Genomic DNA, 20047 nt, shown 5'->3' on the forward strand with positions numbered 1-20047 from the left:
AACATTGAACTATTAGATCAAATAAAAGATGAAATATTGAAGATCTCGGGAATTTTTTCAACAGAGCAGGGGCTCATCAGATTGTCAGATTTTCAACTCATCCAATGAGAAGGGAGTGTTTTTCATAAGGTAGATTACCCAGTGAGATAGGACCCTTTTTTCGTGAATATCATAAATGCTTGTCTCATTCAATGAGCGGGCACCACGACCAATTCCAACGTATGCCATGAGATCTTGAAGTGCAACCTGAAAACTTCGGAAGAAAAACTTGAAGAATATGAATAAAACGGGATGCGATTGAAAACGAATGAAAATGTTGTTTAATTTTGAGACCAGACATTTTTGTTCTGATGATACATGATTAGTGAGAAAGAAGCGATGTCTTTTAAGCGAGCGCTCACGTTAAGATAACTACAGCGAAAGAAACCCGCTTACGCTTACGATATACCTCTTTCTCCGGTTAATTGTCTTGACACCAACTTTGGTAGTAAACTTCTGCTAGTGTTTAGACAATGCAATTAAGTTAGCTGCTTCAAAATCTAAATTTGGGCAATTTGAGGACAAAAACCGGATTTGGCTTCTTTTTTGGCTTCTTGTCTGGGGATCGGACTAGTCATAATTTTGAGTTGCGTTGGTTTCTGATTATCTATGAAACTTAGATGCTAAATATTAACAGCGCCAACGAGACCGACCTAGTTAGCGACCTAGTGTAAAAACCCACTAATCTTAAGCGAACACCAATTATCTGCAAAAATTTAGGGCTGAGAAGACTGCAGTATCCAATTGCAGGATCGTGACCTAGAAATGCTTCACACCTTAATAACAGTCGCAGTTCAAAATGGAACAAACTTTAGCTCTGGAAAGTGTTTGGGATTCATAGAATTGAAGTTACCAGGGATATTCTGGAAGGTGAAATGAGCGGCAGTTACCAGCCGGGGATTAAGTTAAGCGCAAGTTTTCAGATTTCAGGTTTCAATTGGGTATTTTAATTCGAAAATTCACCGGTGTTCTTTGTAACTCATGTTTCTCCAACAAAAATTGTTGCCCAAGAAACAACACCAAATCGTTCCAATATACGCCTATTACATCCATCAGTCCTTCGAAATTATACTAGCAGCAGCAGTCTAGACCTAAGAGCAGCGGCTTCTAGGAGCAGCTTAACTGTTATGATACCATGGGTGCAGGGGGGAGGGGTGGAGGCAAGTGCTTTTGCCTCTAAAGTACATGTCAATTAGAATGCCTGATCTCTCCGCGCAAGGGCGGCGTAACCGAAGCCAAAATACCCAAAACTTGAAAAAATACCCGAAGATTACCATACATTGCCAAATAATATTTTGTTTTCTGTGTAACAGCAGCTGAACAACATAACGTCACAGCGGCCTGTTCTCAACTGCCTTTTGCCTAATATTCCCAACATTTCTGACTGTTCTTTTCATGAGCAACATTGCTCTTTTTTGGGTGACTATGCAAAATTTAACCCGAAGTGACACGTGTTCATAAACATTGATAGCGAGTGCTTGTATTACTAACCGAGATATGAAATGACGACAAGCACCGAGTAGAGAATGAGTTTTACGACAACCATCTGTTCGTCCAATTGGAGGGGTTTTGTGAACCAGCAGGAGGTATTACGTAACTGTGTCAGCACCCCTGGTAACCCCACACATACAGGAATACCCTCGAAATCCGAAGGGCAGTTCTGGTCGGGTTTCATAATGGGGGCTCGGGTCGTGGGGGGTTTTACAGTAGGGGGTTTATAGTTTGGGTTAGGGATAACTAAATAGGAAGTTCCATTTTCCAGCTTTTTCAATAAAAATTCGTTTTTTGTATCAATAACATTTTTGTCATACAACGGCAAATTTCTCTCAGAATCGGATAAAAATTCATTTTTCGCTTCGGCAAAACTCGACAATATAACCAAAAAATTCAGGATTAAAAAATGATTAAAAATCGCAGCCATTTTAATGTTAAATTTCAGATAATAGACACTCGAAATTTACATTAACGTTTAACAAAAATTGCACAATGAATGTAAATTGGACAAGCAAGCAAATTATTAACCCGGTTAAATATAACAAAAACCTGGTAACGTTTTCATAAGTTTATCTGGAACAGAGTATTATAAAGGAGTTTTCGATCAGAATTCTCAATAGCAGATTGTGATAAAGGACGCAGAATAAGAGCGTTTATTCCACTTAAAATACGTACAAAATGAAAATATTCAATATTGAAATGCAGCCGCAGCCGAAATAAACAATTTCAGTGCTTTCCAGCTCCAAATAAACAAGTCTGTTGATAACAAATTGAAAAACAGCTGATGAAAAATAAATGTAAGAATCTTTTCACCACTTTTTGCACGTTTCTTTAAATTTTTTCACTACTTTTTCGCTTTGGAATGAATTTTTTCACTGCTTTTAGAGTTTTGTTAGTATATTTTGAGTGATTTTCAGTTGAGCAAGAATTTTTTCACTATATTTTCAGTTTTGTAAGCTTTCGTTTCGTTTTGCGCGTGAATTAAAATATTATTATTAAATTCAGAAGAGTCCATTCAGTCGTGTACATGTGAAGATAGATCGTTTTGCGGCGGTACAATTCCTTTCATCTAGTCACTCTTACGTAATAGTTAAACACTCGGCCAATCGCATTGCGTAACAATTGTAACAGCGGCCGCCCTATTAACCGACTTAAATATTAGCCGAAAAAGTACTAATGCCAATTAGCAGAATTAACACGATAAAGGAATTCAACTTCAGCAATTTTGCTCGAAATTATTTAAACCAATAAATTTTCATAATTTTAAGGAAGAAAAAAGTTTGAGCGGCGGTGTAATTAATAATAGTACAATTCGTCAATGGCCCAGTAAGACTTGAAATAGAGCTATTACAACCGAACACGTAATTAAATTACCCAGAAAAAACTCTGAATTATTTTTGGTGGTAATATCAGAACTTAGCGTTGTGATGGTCGGAAAAACTTCGGCTTATTTTCTGTTCGGGCGTTTTTCGCTTCGGCTAATATGAACTGCGCGTAGCATTTGTAACATTTGGAGCATGATAGTTTAAAATGAAGGATTGTGATTGGTTGAAAATTCAATTCAACGTTCTTATTTTGTGAACAGAAATTGTCAACGCAAATTTGTACGATAAAATTCAGTGCACAGAAAACATTATTCAAGCTAGCGTGCAGAAAGTAGATGTTCTACTAAGCAGAAAATCTCAAACAAAAATGGCGATTTCTCAGTATCCTTTATAGCCACTCAAATGGCCGTAAAAATACTATTATGGAGGGACTATAACGGAAAAGAGCTCCGAAAGTTAAAACAACATAAATTGGAAGTAGAGGACAGTTAATAATAGCGAATAAAACTTGAATAGACTGATTAAAAATTTAAACTGCGCTTTACGCGTAAAGTCAATTTAGTTCGGACATTACTAATCTAATATAAGCAACTTTAGCGCGAAATAGAAATGAAAGCCTTTTCTACAAGCGAAATTGCAATATGTAACGTTGTTTAATTCAGAGCCATTGTGAACTAAATTCAGAAAAAAACTTCTGCCGGAGCCGAAAAATGGATATTAAAGAGTAGCATAAGTATAAACTTTACAGGTTTTGGGTTTGATTAACACACTTCTTAAAAGACTCTCGGCAACAAATATTTACGCCATTTATGAAGTTTATGTACAATTGACAACCATAACACCAACTGTGTAAAAAGCGACTAAGCTTCAGAGACTAACAAATTTAAAGGGTGGAGTTTAAATATCTGAAAAGTAGTACGATATTCAGGTTCTACATGTCGTTTGAGATCTAGGCTATTCGAAAATGAGACTCAAAACCAGGACAAGGAGGCTCGGCAACAGATCATACTAACTGAAAATAGATAACTGAATGAAAAACTTGCCTACAGTTACTTTATGTAGAGAATCTCAGAAGTTTTTCAAACAATAATTGAAACGAGGAGGCTCGGTAATATGCGTTTGCAAATAATGTTCAATAATTGTTCATGATGTAAAGTACTAAAATCAAACTTTATATGCTGTAATTTCTTTTATTATCCTCCTGTAGCAGTAGAAATATTGGATGTATACCTCCATCCAATCAGAGACTGAGAAGACACTATTCTCTTTTATATAGAGAGAACTCCACTAACTATAGTCAGTCTATTAGAGTAGTTGCACGATGTGCGTATCTCTGACTCCGGTGTTCCTCTTAATAGTCACCGTTATAATTGAAATATACCTTCAGTGTTTTACCGAGTCGGTTAGTCTGAGAGAAATAGGTGAGCCTATTTCGCGCGTAGAATTGAGTAGCCCTAACTCTTTACAATTTAGGGCTGTTGAAGGAACCCACCTAGTGTCCGCCTTAACTGGTGCGGCCAGTGAGTTAAAAATCAATAACCGTAAAAAGAACTCACACAAAATACACTATTCTCCCTTGAGAAAAAAAACTTAGAAATAGTTTACATAATTTTCTACTTTTCCTTTTTCTAAGATTTCGGAAAAAAGTAACACAAAACCAACAAAAAAAAATAATTTTAAAACACAAATATTAATAAAATGAACCATCCCATTGGTCAAACTTCCTCTAATATTCATACATACTCTGACAAACTACAATTAGCTGTTCTTACACAACAGAATCAGCGTCTCACACGTGAAATTTTACCTTTTGAAGTGAAACACTATTAACACCAAGGTGAATTAAATATACTGCAAAACAAAGCTAAACAACTGAAATATCACTATATTGCAGTGCAGTAACAGCCTCTCCTCTCTTTACCAGAGAACATCACAAGTTTCACGAACTATTTTTCTCTCCTACATAAATGAAATCTGTGGAGTTCAACTCACAAAGGGATCGATTTTTTTAATTTGTGATCCTCTAACAAACACATATATTTCCCTCATATATGACATTTTATTTAACCCACTATCAGATACACTAATCGAATTCCTGAACGGAGTATGGTCAGAAATACAACCCTTGGATAGAGCGAGTGTTACTTGAAAATCATCTTTTGAATTCCTTCAACGTCTAGCCACTACACCTAATACTGCTGCTTTAAAGTCACGAAAAGAAAGCCTGCATAAAATCGCTCGACAAGAAGTAGAAAGGTTCACTCATCCTCTTAAAACATACATAATTTCTGCAAAAGACGCGGATTTACACGAAGAAGAGGTTCTTGATTCTCTTACATTTCTATCCTGGTAAAAACACAGATTTTGGAAGTATACACAATTAATTCCTAAACTACCAGATACATTACACTATTTTCATGATCCGAACTGGTTTCCACAAAATTTCATAACTATTACAGAAGTACCATCAGAAACTATACAAAACTTGTCTATCAATCATAATAATTTTGAAATAATAATCTATAACGCAGAAAATCAACCATTTACATGTACAGACATTCCAAAATTTAAAAATATATCTCTCGGAGCATCACCAATAGAAAATATGGATGCCATAGTCCATTCACAACCTACGGACACTTATACTAAAGAAACTACAGAAACAGAGTTTAATTCCACATTACTAGATGATGGAACACTCCTTTCATCACATACAGTTAATAGCTCAATTGATCTTGAAGATCATGGCCAAAATACCACTCGAAATAATAATACTACTACTGCTAAAGAAACTACTAATAACACAAATATTTACAAAAATCAACGTGTGAATTCGACTGAATTAACACAAAATTCGGATCCATTAAACACAACTCTACCTAACTTACCAATTGTAAACACACCTTTACCACGCTTACAAAGACAACACTCTTTACATTTTAACACTGAATTTGTTGTATTGAATATTTCAAAACAATCAACACTGACAAGTTACCAAATTATTGAAATGAATCCACAACAATTAGTAAATCTCGTTAGACAACTTAATTCACAGAATACTCAACAAATAACAAATGCTCCGACCCCTTATTATCTACAGGCAGCTTCTACACAAACACCGTCAACTGTAGTTCGCAGAAATACACAAACAATGTATCTTTATTTTGGAGGCTCAGTACCGATGCAACAGTGTTTAAGATCATTTGATAGTACTGGCCCTATTTATACAACGTAAGATTTGTTAAACGCTATCACAGCAAATATGGTAATGAGATCAGGATCAGATCACACTGTTTAACCATACCATGAAACTTGGATCCTGAAACGGATTTCCAAGCTAGAGACGGCTCTAATGAGCCCGCCACAGCAATGCTACTCACACTTATCAATAGAAATAAAAAAAGAACTGACAAGCGTTTTGCCGTGAATTTCAAAAGACATTTGATAATCAAAAATCTCAAACGCGAGCGAAACAATTATTGCAAAGCATAACACGTGCATCTGGTGAACAAATTAAAACACTAGCACTCAGAAAGAAACAAATGACTTGAAAAGCATATGTTAATAAGGCTCCAGATATGCGTAATGAACAAATGAATGACGCACTCGTCAAAAAACTTGAGCAACAATTAGCCTGTATAAATCTAAGAAAGATTGCAAATCACAAATCCACTGCATTGGAACCACAGCTTCCTTTTGCGCAATTAGTAGAAAAAATACTTCAAGAAGATATCACAAGAATACACATAGATAGCTACAAACTAAACACAAAGTCCACTCTTTCTACATCAATAAATAATCTATCTCTAGATATTGACCATCAAACAGTAGATGTTATACATATGATGGAACAGGATATTGCACATGGGATTAACGTAGTATGTCAAAAGTACTCACATGATCCAAATTTTAAAAGGAAACCAGTCTTCCTAAAATTTTGTAAAAAAAACTGTTCACGCTCGGGACACAACTTTTCTACATACCCTGATAAAAGATACACAAAACAATTTTAAAAACCTAATTTTCAAAAATTTATCAGGCAATGAAAGGTAAACAAAACCATCCAAACAAACAAGTCACATCAAATAGTATGACCGGTAAACCACTACCATTTTCTCATTGCTCTAGAAGCAACAGAAGAGAAAACCGTTACACTTCAAGACACAGAAGTCCAAGCAAATCATCACATTCAAATTCGAAACCTTATTACGATAATAGTAATTTTAAACCACCAAGTAGAAATGGTTCACCATACCAAAGACTCTCCAATTATCAGAAGAAATCTAGTTATAACACTCATAATGCATGCTCAAACAACTCTAGACCACAATCACTTTTTTATAATAGAGATGGAAATCGTCCACGACGACCATTCTCCCATAATCCACTTGGTAGTATGAAAAACTGTATTAACTCAATTTTAGACCAGGCACAAACAGACGACACAGTGTCTATTACAGAAAATACAGAAACACAAAACGTCTTAGAAGAACAAATTCTCAAAAAAGAATTCAATGATTTGCTCTTAGAATTAAATCAAGAAACTCAAGACGATTAATTCCTTTATCAAGAGGAAAGTAACAACCTCACAGAAGACTACATTCTTTCTGCATCAATTCAAAGTAATATTTGCGTATTACCATTAACAATATATACACAACATACACATGATCATACGAAAACAGTTTCTCCACCACACCTTGAAATTGACTTCCTATTAAAATCGGGAGCTAGAATCAATGTACTCAATAATGATAATTGAAACGAAAATAAAATATATCACAAGTTGCAACTAAAATATCAACATTTGTTCTCTAAGCAACAAAAAATTCTAAATTACAATCAAAAGGCACAGTTAAACTTACTCTCTAACCAGATGTAACAGAAAACTGCACACTACGAAACTCTACTTTTACCCTCGTCTTTTATGTATCAAATACAAAATTTAATTTTTTAGGAACACCCATCCTTAAAAAATACCTTGAGTCGATACAGTGTTCATCTCATACACTGGAGACTAAACATCATTATGAATCGAAAGCATTGAAATTTATTGATTCCTCAATCAAATAAATCCATACTCTTCACGGTTATTCCCCTTTTTTGTTGACCACTCACTGTATTTTCAGCCCTTTGAACACAGAAATTTAACTTATCCCTTAACTGCATACGAATGTAAAACAAAATATGCAAACGGGACTATTCTTAATGCATCTGATTTTCATTCGCACCACTCCGCAAAGATATGTTTTCTTTACTATAGATATTAAGAATCTTGAATGTCTTTACCAATCCTTTATTCAAATACTAAAAAAAACTTTGAATCACCCACTAACACTTTTAAATGGCCTAATTTGATATGCACTGCAAGATATTTCACTTAATGATTTACAAACAACGAAATACTGCATCAACGAACTCAAAGAGTTTATGGATGCTTATACCTCAAATTACAATAAATAGGGTACATCGGAAACACTGAAGAAACTTTATCGTTTAGAACTCACTAAGCAACAAAAGCGCGAAAAGAAAACACAACAAGAAAAGTTTTCTTATACCATTCCATGTCTCAAAATTCACAGAATGAGACAAAAATTTTCTCTCGATATTCAATTTTGAACACACAAAATTAACACAAAAACAGTATGAACAATTAGCACAGCTTCTCACACAATTCAAACAATGCTATGCCACGTCTAATGTCGATGTAGGGAAAATCAAAGTAGAATTAAATCTAAAAGCAACCGCGGTATTTAGAAAACGGCGCGCAACTCGCATCCTTCTTCAGTTACAAGACCGATTACAACACTTACTCGATACTTAACACTGTTTGATATCATAGCACCTGTTAACACAGTTTCCCTCACCATGGGAAACACTTTCATTGATCCAGTCTTTATCCTTAGGAAAGGAGAATCACAAAAGAGTTGTTTTAGTGCTTGCCAATTGAACACAGTGATTGACAAAACAAAATTCAGCTGGACCATAGAGCCAATGCAAAAAATACTCACACGTATTAAGGATCAATTTTGTCTATAGCCGATATAAATAGCGCATATAATTACATGCCGCTATATAAACCATCACAACGACTCACAAATTTTGCTATAGCAGGACAACAAATACTGCTTTAAACGTCTATTTTATGGCATTTACACCGGCCCAGCATCTTTTTTGTCCTGTATCAGTTCCATTTTTAAACCAGTGTTTCGCAAAAATAAAATTATCACATTCCTTGATGATTTTTATATACAAGACACTACAACAGACACAATGCTACAAACACTTGAACAATATAACAAAATTCTCAGAATTGAAAGCCTCAAACCGCTCATGATACATCTTTGTTTTTTCTCTATTCAGCTATATTTTGGGGACACCAAATTCAAAAAAATCACATACATCTACCAAAATCCAGAATCGATGGATTTTTAAAATTGCTACAAACGAAAAACGAAAAAGAGGGACAAAATTACGTTGGATTTCTCTCCCTTTCACCTCAAAATATATTTATAACTTACAAGTTATTTTGAGACCTTTTCATCTCTAACTCCGAGATACAACAGATTTCAAATGAACTCCAGAGCTACAAAAGAAATTTGATACAGTAAAAAAGGAACTTATGGATGGAACACTCCGTCTTGATGTTCCTAACTCCAAAAAACGCTTTTATATTCTATGCGACATCTGTAACTACGGAATCGGAGCTGCACTCCTCCGAAAAAACCGATATGGAAAAATGGAATTAAACTCAGCAAACTCCTGTCTTTTTTCAACCACAGAACTTAGACTTTCAACCATTCTTCGCAATTGCTCAGCAGTAGTCTATGAACTCTCGGAATATGAATTGCTCATTCAAGGGTCACAACACCTTATTATTTTGTGTACTGACAAGAACCCAATTTTATTTTTGTTGACACAAAAGAACAAACCAAACCACAGTGTATATAAATTTCAGTTAAAGTTAATGAAATTTCCAAATAACACATGGTTTGGACAGAAGGAAAAAAATCCTTCGCTTCCGGATTTATTGAGTCGTTCATTATTGATAACAACACAAGACGAACACCGTCTTAGAACGGTTGCGATCCCTGATTTTATAAAAATTATCAGGACACATAGTCAACACACTCAACCTATACAGTGTGACTATACTGTGTCAAAAGAATATATAAACACAGTAACTACAGACACTGCGGTAGAATCACCACACCTTCCAATCTACTTACAAATTAAAGATAACTTTTTTAGGGTACTATTAGAAAGTGATCTCTACCTTCCTGTTTCGTAACACGAAATTAAAACTAAGGCACAGGCCTTGGAGCAAATACAACAAAACAAAATCAAACACCGTAAACAAGACCAATGACAATTAGAAATTTACCCTACCGTACAACACACGGACGTCACCCTCGACAAATGAAACAAAAACATAAGTTAACAAATGCTATTAAATTTTCACTCCCAGTACTAGTTGACTTCATACCTAAGTCCCAGAAATTTATAATGGTTTTTACAAAGAAAAAACAGAAACAAATGATAACTTTTAAATAAAACGCAACTACAAGATCCGGTTATCAGACAACTTCTCTTTTGGAAAAAACATAAAAACTAACCACTCCTTCACTAACGATCCGAGCACACAAACGATTATTGCATTACTATCAACGTTTCCAGAACCTAAGTAAAAATGAAAGTAAAATTGAAAGTAATAACCTCTTATATTATTTACAAGAAACTAATTCACCAAAATTCTGTTTTCCCTTCTCTGTGCTATTAACAGTATCTCATGTTGCATACTCTCCCGATCTTACAGGCCATCCCGGCTGTGAAAAAACAAATGCTGCAATAACAGAAAGTTATTGTTTCCCAAATATTAAAACAATAATAGAAATATTTACACAAGATTGCTTGAAATGGCAAACGAGCAATTTCATACCAAACATCCTCATGGCCCAACAACAGCCAATTTTAGAAGTTTAATCAAACTTCATTCACCGTATTTCAATGGACACAAAAGGCCCAATACTTCCGCCTTCGGATGGAAATTCTTATGTCTATGTTATTGTAGATGCCTTCACACATTCTCCGAAAAGGACGCAAAAATTGAATTCACTGTATTATTTGACCACTGGATTGTCAGATTTGGAATACCCGACGTTTTAGTAGCCGATAATGGAAATGAATACATTAACGGAGAATTTGCACACTTTTGTCGCATGTATAATGTAAATTTTAGGCCACGAACGACTTAGGCGCTACGGTTTAATGGACATGTTGAGAACAGTAATCGCCAATTGAACACATTTTCCGCACATTTTTTGAATCGCAATACGGCACATGGTCGCAAAAAGTAAAAACTTTTCCCTTTGCTTTGAATTCACATATTAGAACAAATATGAATCTATCGCCATATGAAATTGTATTCGGCCAAAAGCCCAAAAAACCAATAGTATTCAACCTATCTTCCGCTACAGATATCTTTGGAATTTGTAAATCTTCGCATAATTCACCTTGTAATTCTTTCCCCAAACACATACACAATGATCATCCTGGTCATAACAAAAAATTTTAAAAAAAATACAGAAGGAACTTTTGCACACTGGTTTCTAAATCGTGAAAAATACACTCAGAAGTTTATAATGAAGTCCACAATTAATTAAATCAAAATGAACATTTACGCACGTTCAGAAATTGCCGTTTCGGAACAACACATCTACCTATAGTTAACATTTATGTTTTAATTGTAAATAAAGCTGCTAAAAATTGGACTATCAAAAAAAGATCCAACCACAAAAAAATTGAACATTACAAAAGATTTGATACTCCCACATTAGTTACTTATAAATTAGAAGATTTCTCCGGAAAGCAAATCACTCGCCATAGAAACAATATTGTACCATATTACCCCAAAAAGCTTTTTGTTCCAGAACAACTGGAGAAATACTTATCTGATAATTTTTTGTAACGACTGTGTCCCAAAAAACCGACTATCACTAAATCAAAATCTGTCTCGTTTAGTCTCGACAAATCAGACAAACAATTCATTAATGAACCTTTCCCCTTACCACCTTGTAATTTGTCTGAAAAACACGATTATAACTCGGAAAATTACAGTACAGGAAACACTCGTGTTAGACGTCAACCGACAAAGGACTATAGAATCTTCATACCACAATCAAAAATATCGGCTCCAAGAGCAGCGTATTCATAAATCATATACACACCACTCATTTAATACAAAAAATTACTGTTCTCGCACTCGTTAGCCAAACACGAACTAGCCTAACTCACTAAAAACCTAGTAATTACAACTCCATTAAAATTACAATTCCCTCGTTCTCTTATACGAGAGGGATAATTCAGCTAGTTTCTTCAACCGTTTCCCCTGTAATACTTTTACTTTATCGGGAAAGGTAATCAAGCTCTTTAGTATAGTAAATAAAGCACATGGACTATCTTTTCACCTGTTACCCTAGCAGAACCACAGAAACCTCTCCATCGCGAAATGGAAAGAAGGGGATTACATGCCATACCCCGCAAAAATAATATAAAGAAATTAACTAAAAATTAAGTTAACCACCGACCCACGGCTCGGTCTGGGAAGAACTCCCTAATCTCATTTATTTACCAATATATGATTCGGTAACTTTTTCTCCCTCGAAGAAAAGGTTGTAATCAGGATACACATTTTTTTCTAGAATCACTTTTCAGTCCGTCCCTTATTCAACCTATTTTTCTCTCTTTCTCGGTCTTCTCTCTTGAATCAACCTCAATCTACACTCTCTTAACTTCAATTTTTCTACAAACCTCTCTTTTCTCACTTTTTTCACTTATTTCTAACTCAAAAAAATTCTAAGTCCTTCGCAATTCTCAAATTTCGATCTTCCTTCTATTTAAATACAAAAACTGTCTCCCAGTACAGTCCTTAACTCTCTTTCACAACAGCTATGACAGTAAACCAAAAGCAGCTCCAAGAAGCATCATTTCAACAGCTTACGAAAACATCACTCCAACACAGTTTCTCACTTTCAGTCTCACAGTAATGAATGTTCACTGCAACCTCTATCAAAAACAGGCACTCAAATAACTTTATAACACAGACTTGAAGTATTATTTAACACAACTTCGTACGCTGACACTTTCCAATATATTCAGAATTTCAAACCCAAACAAGTCCGTAAAAGTTTTCTGTAATTTAGACCAGATATTGTATTCACACACTTGTTGTGAATGAGTTTTTTATATTAGAGATTTTAATAACAAACACATTGCTCTTTTCTATCTCCCAATGCTTCCACCTCAAACAACAACTAAATTATCTGAACTTCTCTATACAGACATTGTGTACACTATTAATCTTGACCCTATCCCAGCCTCATACGATATAAAACATATTTCAGAACTTCTTAGGTCGCATGAACATAACCAGAAACTCGCAAAACCACAGCTCACAAAATGAAAGTGTAAATCCACACATCAACTTTTCATTCGATAGGAAAGATTATACAATCGCAGAAATGTTAACAGTCTTCTCTGCTGATTTTTGAGATCTCATCTCTCTACAGTGTCATCCCACCAGAATAACTCTTCGCAGCAATCCCAATTAGTTACCTATTTTAAATCTCTTAATAATCGTTGTTCCAGCTTCCACAGACTATAAAATCTATTTTTTTGATATTTGCCCCACTTTGGGCCAGAGATTAAAATCACAATTGCGTCCACTAATCAACAATCAAACACTAATCCAAGTGCTCCTCCCGTATCCAAATCACCTAGTTGCTCACACAGTGAAGCGACTAAACAATCGACCCCCAAAAAGTCATCATTTAAACTCTTTAGAATAACAACAAGCACATGAAACCGAAAAACACCTCTACTCATTCGTTACAACTGCCATATCTGCAGATAGACCCCGTCCTACTGGACACTCCTCCGACTTTACCCCACAATCATTAATCCCATATCCACCTATAAAAAACAAGTGCAAATACACCAATTGCAAGCACAACAAGAACAACACCAAATAACCACACAGACTTTATTGCCATACTCAGGCTTCATCGCCAACACAACATTTCAAGCAACAACTATTATACCTGCTCCACCACGAACATCACAGCCTGAATTAATAAACTATTCAAGCACACCACAATTCTCTACTCAACCTATGAGTTTTGCAAACATAGATAAAACCAGTATTTCTGGATTACCACAGCCAATTCACACTGTTTCAAATATAAACGACACACTACATGATATTAGTCTTACCTCAGACACCTCTATCTCTGATCCAATTAATTCTCAATTCTCTTCGCCTACTCCATCAAAAATCGGTGGTAACCAAAATATTTCGCCACAAGAATCAGTAACTAATTTTGAACGCTTACTCTCAAAATCACACTGGAATCACTCATTCAATATAGTCATTTCATCACCTTCAATTCAAAGCTCGATACTGTTAGCTTTCAAGGTACACACCTACAATTACACTTATTTAAAACTCACCTACACCAGATCCAGACCTACAATCTCACCACTGTATTGGGAAACAAGCCGAAACTATCCGAACCTATCCAACTTGACCATTGAAAATTGAACCCAAAATTTGTTGTTCCCCCACCCGCCCTTTTCGGAGATCACAACAACGGTGAACAACTAAACAATTGTGCCAAACAGAAAATTTCTAATTCATACAAGATCACCCCAGACAAAAACAATGAGCACACTGGTTAATTAAACAATCTAAAATTGCATTTCCGTAGAAATCATCGTTGAACTAGATAAACCAATTTTTCACTCACAAGCTGCACCATGTTGTCTCAATGATGTGTTCCAATTTTTTGGTCTAGTTGTTTTGCTGATTTTGAATTTTTCATCCCTAAATATTGGTGTGACACAGTTTACGTTTTGTCGAAGTTCTTTGTAAGTTTAAATGTCCCAGAAGTTTTTTGATTTAATGACTCTATATTTTTTTTAACTTAGTCGAAATTGTTGTGTACATTGCTTTCTTGCGCGTCTTTTTTATTGAAAACTGTTTTATGTTTGCTCGGGCTGAAGCTCAGCTTATTTTAAACGTTTAATACCTATGGTTTTTAAATCTTTTATTCTGTTATCACAGTTTGTTATACAATCAATCGAGTGAAAATTCTTATAAACGTTATTGTCAGAATTTTAATCGTTTTCTATGCACAATAAAAATGACGGGAAGTGGCCCGCAACTCTAGACTTAAACATAAATATATTTAACGACATGTAAAAAACTTGGATTGGGTTCTTTTTGCCGCGATTGCAATATTCTCATGCAAAAATTGACGATCGGTCCACAAAATCAGATGACAAAAAATTCCGGTATTTCAAAGCTAAACGATACTCCGATAGTTCTAATTGCTTCCCACATACAACTACATTTAGGTCTTGACTTTCCAATACACAAATTTTATAAAAATTCATGGGCATAATTTTTAGCTGTTGAAGGTTTTCCCTTTGAACCCAAAATTATGCTGGTTCCTCCTCAGCAAAATATTGAATCTTTTAACACTTTGATTGGTTTTTGTAAATAAAACAAATCACAAAGTCATATTCAGGTTTTCGATAGGGAAAATTTTAAAAACCATTGACATCGATTTTGCGCTTTTTCTCAAGAGACTTTACCATGCTCCTCATCACACGTTTTCCCACTGGTATGTTTAAGTTTTTGGCTTAATTGTTTGGCCGATTTTGAAATTTTCATCCCTAAATCCTGGTTTGACACAGTTTACGTTTTGTTGAACTTCTTTGTGAGCTCAATCAACCCAGATGTAATTTGATTTGATGACTCTTTATTTTTTGTATCATGGACAAAATTGTTGTGTACACTGCTTTGTTTGTTCAGTTTCTATATTAAAACTCAGCATATTCTAAACTTTTAACTTCTATGGTATTTAGATATTATATTCTGTTATCACAGTTTGTTATACAATCAAGCGAATAAAAGGTCTTCTAATCGTTTTCGTCGGAATTTTACCCATTTTTTTATTGCAAAAAAAAACAAGCGAAATGGCCCGCATTTCCAGAGTTTAACATAATTATATTTAACGACCTGTAACAAATTTAGTTTTTCATTTCGACAACTTTTTCGTGCCGTGGATTCTTTTTGCCGCGATTTTAATATTCTGATACAAAATTTGGCAACTGGTCCTTAATATCAAATAGCAGAAAAATTTTGATCTTTTTTATTATAAGGGAAGTTTTTTGAAATGACTTTTTTTTGGTGTCCCGTTTCTTCCAGATGCACGCAGTAGCTTTTTTCAATTTTTTTACGTTTTTTCTAATGAACGCCCAACATACCCGTGAACAAGTCTTCTGATATATACTTTTCCCCGAACATCTGAAATAGTATAGTCATGTAACAGTTCAAGCATTTTAGAAGTTCTCTTCCATGGACGAACACATGATAGAGTAGGTAGGTTTTATCTCATTTTATCGTTTGAAATTTTGCTGTTAAACAAACGCTTATATATCAAACACACTATATCCTTTTGTCTAGAAGTGTTCCAATTTCTTTTACTCAGGTTCTATCATCTGTTAAATATATCGAAAATGTAACCAATCATTTTGCTGCAAATATAGTAGTTTTACTATGTGCAGTTTGGGCAATTGCTATTCAGCATTTCTATACTCCGAATTTTTTTGGCAATAGCGTTAACAAAATTGTTTAATTGTAATCATGTTTGCATGTGAGTGACACACTATAATCTTCCTGAAAGTGTTGCTGCCTCTGACTGTTATGGGAAAACATTTGACCAACGTTTCTAATTCTTTGCGTCAATGCGTCAGATTTTTTCAAAAAATAGATTAAGACAAGAATCCTGAAGTCCGTTTTGATTTAATTTCCATTATACGGCCAGAAGTATTTTTTCCAGTGGTATCTTTCAGTTTTTGACAGGTACAATAAACCTGCGTTCCTTGCAACAGCTTTTAAGTCCCGTAGGTTTTATGCAGCGATTGCGTTTTTTGATATAAAAATTGTTAACAGGTTAAAGATACCAGATATAAAAGTTCTGTTTTTTGAAGGTTATTGATAGTTCTCAGCTGAATCCCATATTAAATTACATTTTTTTTCGCAACGTACAAATCAAATCTATTATAAACGTTTTTGTTCATTTTTTTAACCGGTGAAGGTTTACCCAGAGTTTATGCTGGTTCTTAGTCCGCAAAATATTGAATGATTGAACAGTTTGCTTGCCTCGATTTTTGAAAACGAAACAAATCACAAATTCAGCTTCAGGTTTATGGTTTTGATATGGACAGTTTCTTTGAAAACCTAGAAGATGTATGTTGCTCTTTTTCTCTTAAAGCTTTGCTATGCTCCTCAACACACGTTTTCCCACTGGTTTGTTCAAATTTTTGGCATAAGTGTCGGGCCAATTTTTAATTTTTCATCCCTTAATCTTGGTTCGACGCAGTTTACACTTTGTCGAAGTTCTTTATAAGCACAATAGTCCCAGAAATAATTTGATTTGATGACTCTTTATTTTTTGTAACCTAGACAAAATTGTGTACCTTGCTTTCCTGCGTATCTTCTTTTATTTAAAAAATGTTTTTTCCTGCTGAAGCTAAGCATGTTTTACACTTTAATCTTCTATTATTTTTTTAAATCTTTTATTCTGTTATCACATGTTGTTAAACAATCAAGTGACAGAAAATTCTTATAAATTTTATTTTCACAATTTTGTCCAAGTTTTTGCAATATAAAAATGAAGCGAGGTCGCTGGCCCGCAGTTCTAGAGTTAAACATAAAAATATTTAACCTGTAAAAAACTTTGATTTTGAATTAAATATCTTTTGGTGCAGTGGTTTCTTTTTGCCGTGATTGAAATACTCTGATGCAAAATTTGGCAATCGGTTCAAAGTATCAAATTGCAGAAAAAATCTGAATTTCTTTTATGATAAGGGAAATTTTTTAGAACGACCATATTTTGGTGTTCCTTTATTTTTTAGATGCACTCAGCAGCATTCTATCCAACGATTTGCGTCTCTTCCAATAAACGCCCAACAAACCCCTTCACATGCCCTTTGATATATTTTTTCCCCGAATTTTTTTTATAAGAAGGGAAGCCTTTTGAAATAACAATTTTTTGGTGTTCCTTTAATTTCCAGAGTCACGCAGCAGCTTTTTATCAAACGTTTTATGTTTCTTCCAATGAACGCTCAATTTAACCCTCCACAAGTCTTCTGATATAAATTTTCCCCGAACACCTGAACTAGCACAGTCATGTAACAATTCAAGCCTTTTGGAAACTCTCTTTTATGGACGAACACATGACAAAGTATTTCGGATCTTCCTCATTTTTAGGTTTGAAGCGTTTCTGTTATGCAAACGCTTGAATGTCGAACACAGTATATCCATATCTCTAGAAAATTTCTAATTTTGCTTTTACTCAAGTCCTTTCATCAGTTAAATATAATGAAAACGTAAATTTGACAATAATTGATCAATTTTGTTGCAAATCAAGTAGTTTTACTATCTACAGTTTGTGCAATCGCTAACTGGCATTCCCATACTCCACAATTTTCTTGTTGGAAATAGCATTGACAAAATTATTTGTTCGTAACCATCTTTGCTTTTGTGTGACACACTATGATCTTCCTGAAATTGTTTCTGCCTATGACTGTTATAGAAAAACATTTGACCAACTTTTCTAATCTTTTGCGTCAGAATTTTTCATAATATAGATTAAGACAAGAATCCTGAAGTCCGTTTTGATTTGATTTCCATTATTGGGCCTGAAGTTTTTTTTTCAGTGGTATCCTTCAACTTTTGACAGTTACAATAAACTTGCGTTCCTTGCAACAGCATTTAAGTCCCGTTGGTTTTATGCAGCGATTGTGTTTTTTGATATAAAAATTGTTAACAGGTTAAAGATACCAGATGTAAAAGTTCTGTTTTTTGAAAGTTATTGATAGTTCTCAGCTGAATCCCATATTAAATTACATTTTTTTTGCACCATACAAGTCAAATCTATTATAAACGTTTTTGTTCATTTTTTTTAACTGGTGAAGGTTTACCAAAAGTTTATGCTGGTTCTTAGTCCGCAAAATATTGAATGATTTAACAATTTGCTTGCCTCGATTTTTGAAAACGAAACAAATCACAAATTCAGCTTCAGGTTTATGGTTTTGATATAGACAGTTTTTCTGAAAACCTAGAAGATGGATGTTGCTCTTTTTCTCTAAAGGCTTTGCTGTGCTCCTCAACACACGTTTTCCCACTGATTTGTTCAATTTTTTGGCATAAGTGTCGGGCCGATTTTTAATTTTTCATCGCTTAATCTTGGTTCGACGCAGTTTACGCTTTGTCGAAGTTCTTTGTAAGCTCAATAGTCCCAGAAGTAATTTGATTTGATGACTCTTTTTTTCTGTAACCTAGACGAAATTATTGTGTACTTTGCTTTCTTGCGCATCTTCTGATATCCAAAAACTGTTTTTTTCCTGCTGAAGCTAAGCATGTTTTGCACTTGAATCTTCTATAAGTTTTTTTAATCTTTTATTCTGTTATCACATGTTGTTAAACAATCAAGTGACGGAAAATTCTTATAAATTTTATTTTCACAATTTTGTCCAATTTTTTGCAATACAAAAATGATGCGAGGTAGCCCGCAGTTCTAGAGTTAAACATAAAAATATTTAACAGCATGTAAAAAACTTGGATTTTGAATTAAACATCTTTTGGTGCAGTGGTTTCTTTTTGCCTCGATTGAAATACTCTGATACAAAATTTGGCAATCGGTCCGAAAAATCAAATTGCAGAAAAAATCTGATTTTTTTTATGATAAGGGAAATTTTTTGGAACAACCATATTTTGGTGTTCTTTTATTTTTTAGACGCACTCAGCAGCTTTCTAACCAACGATTTGCGTCTCTTCCAATAAACGCCCAAGAAACCCCTTCACATGCCCTTTCATATATATTTTCCCCAAATTTTTTTTATAAGAAAGGAAGCTTTTTGGAATGACAATTTTTTGGAGTTCCTTTATTTTCCAGAGGCACGCAGCAGTTTTTTATCAAAAGTTTTATGTTTCTTCCAATGAACGCCCAACATACCCCTCCACAAGTCTTCTGATATAAATTTTCCCCGAACACCTGAACTAGCACAGTCATGTAACAACTCAAGCCCATTGGAAACTCTCTTTTATGGACGAACACAAA

At 34.5% G+C, this 20047-nt stretch overlaps 2 protein-coding genes across 2 annotated transcripts in view; one reads left to right on the forward strand and one right to left on the reverse strand.

Moving 5' to 3' along the window:
* LOC142352993 (uncharacterized) overlaps nt 1-2666 on the reverse strand; it is a 52494-nt gene extending 49828 nt beyond the window's left edge. Inside the window, exon 1 of the mRNA XM_075405163.1 lies at nt 1531-2666. Within this exon, the coding sequence (XP_075261278.1) occupies nt 1531-1960 (430 nt within the window). The 5' untranslated portion in view covers nt 1961-2666. The remainder of the gene's footprint in view (nt 1-1530) is intronic.
* Nucleotides 1-20047, forward strand: part of LOC142352995 (large ribosomal subunit protein uL16-like) — a 130215-nt gene that overhangs the window by 47855 nt on the left and 62313 nt on the right. The gene's annotated exons all lie outside the window — the stretch shown is intronic.

This window comes from Convolutriloba macropyga, chromosome 14 (assembly GCF_964194025.1).
Source record: "Convolutriloba macropyga chromosome 14, txConMacr16.3, whole genome shotgun sequence".
NCBI lineage: Eukaryota > Metazoa > Xenacoelomorpha > Acoela > Convolutidae > Convolutriloba > Convolutriloba macropyga.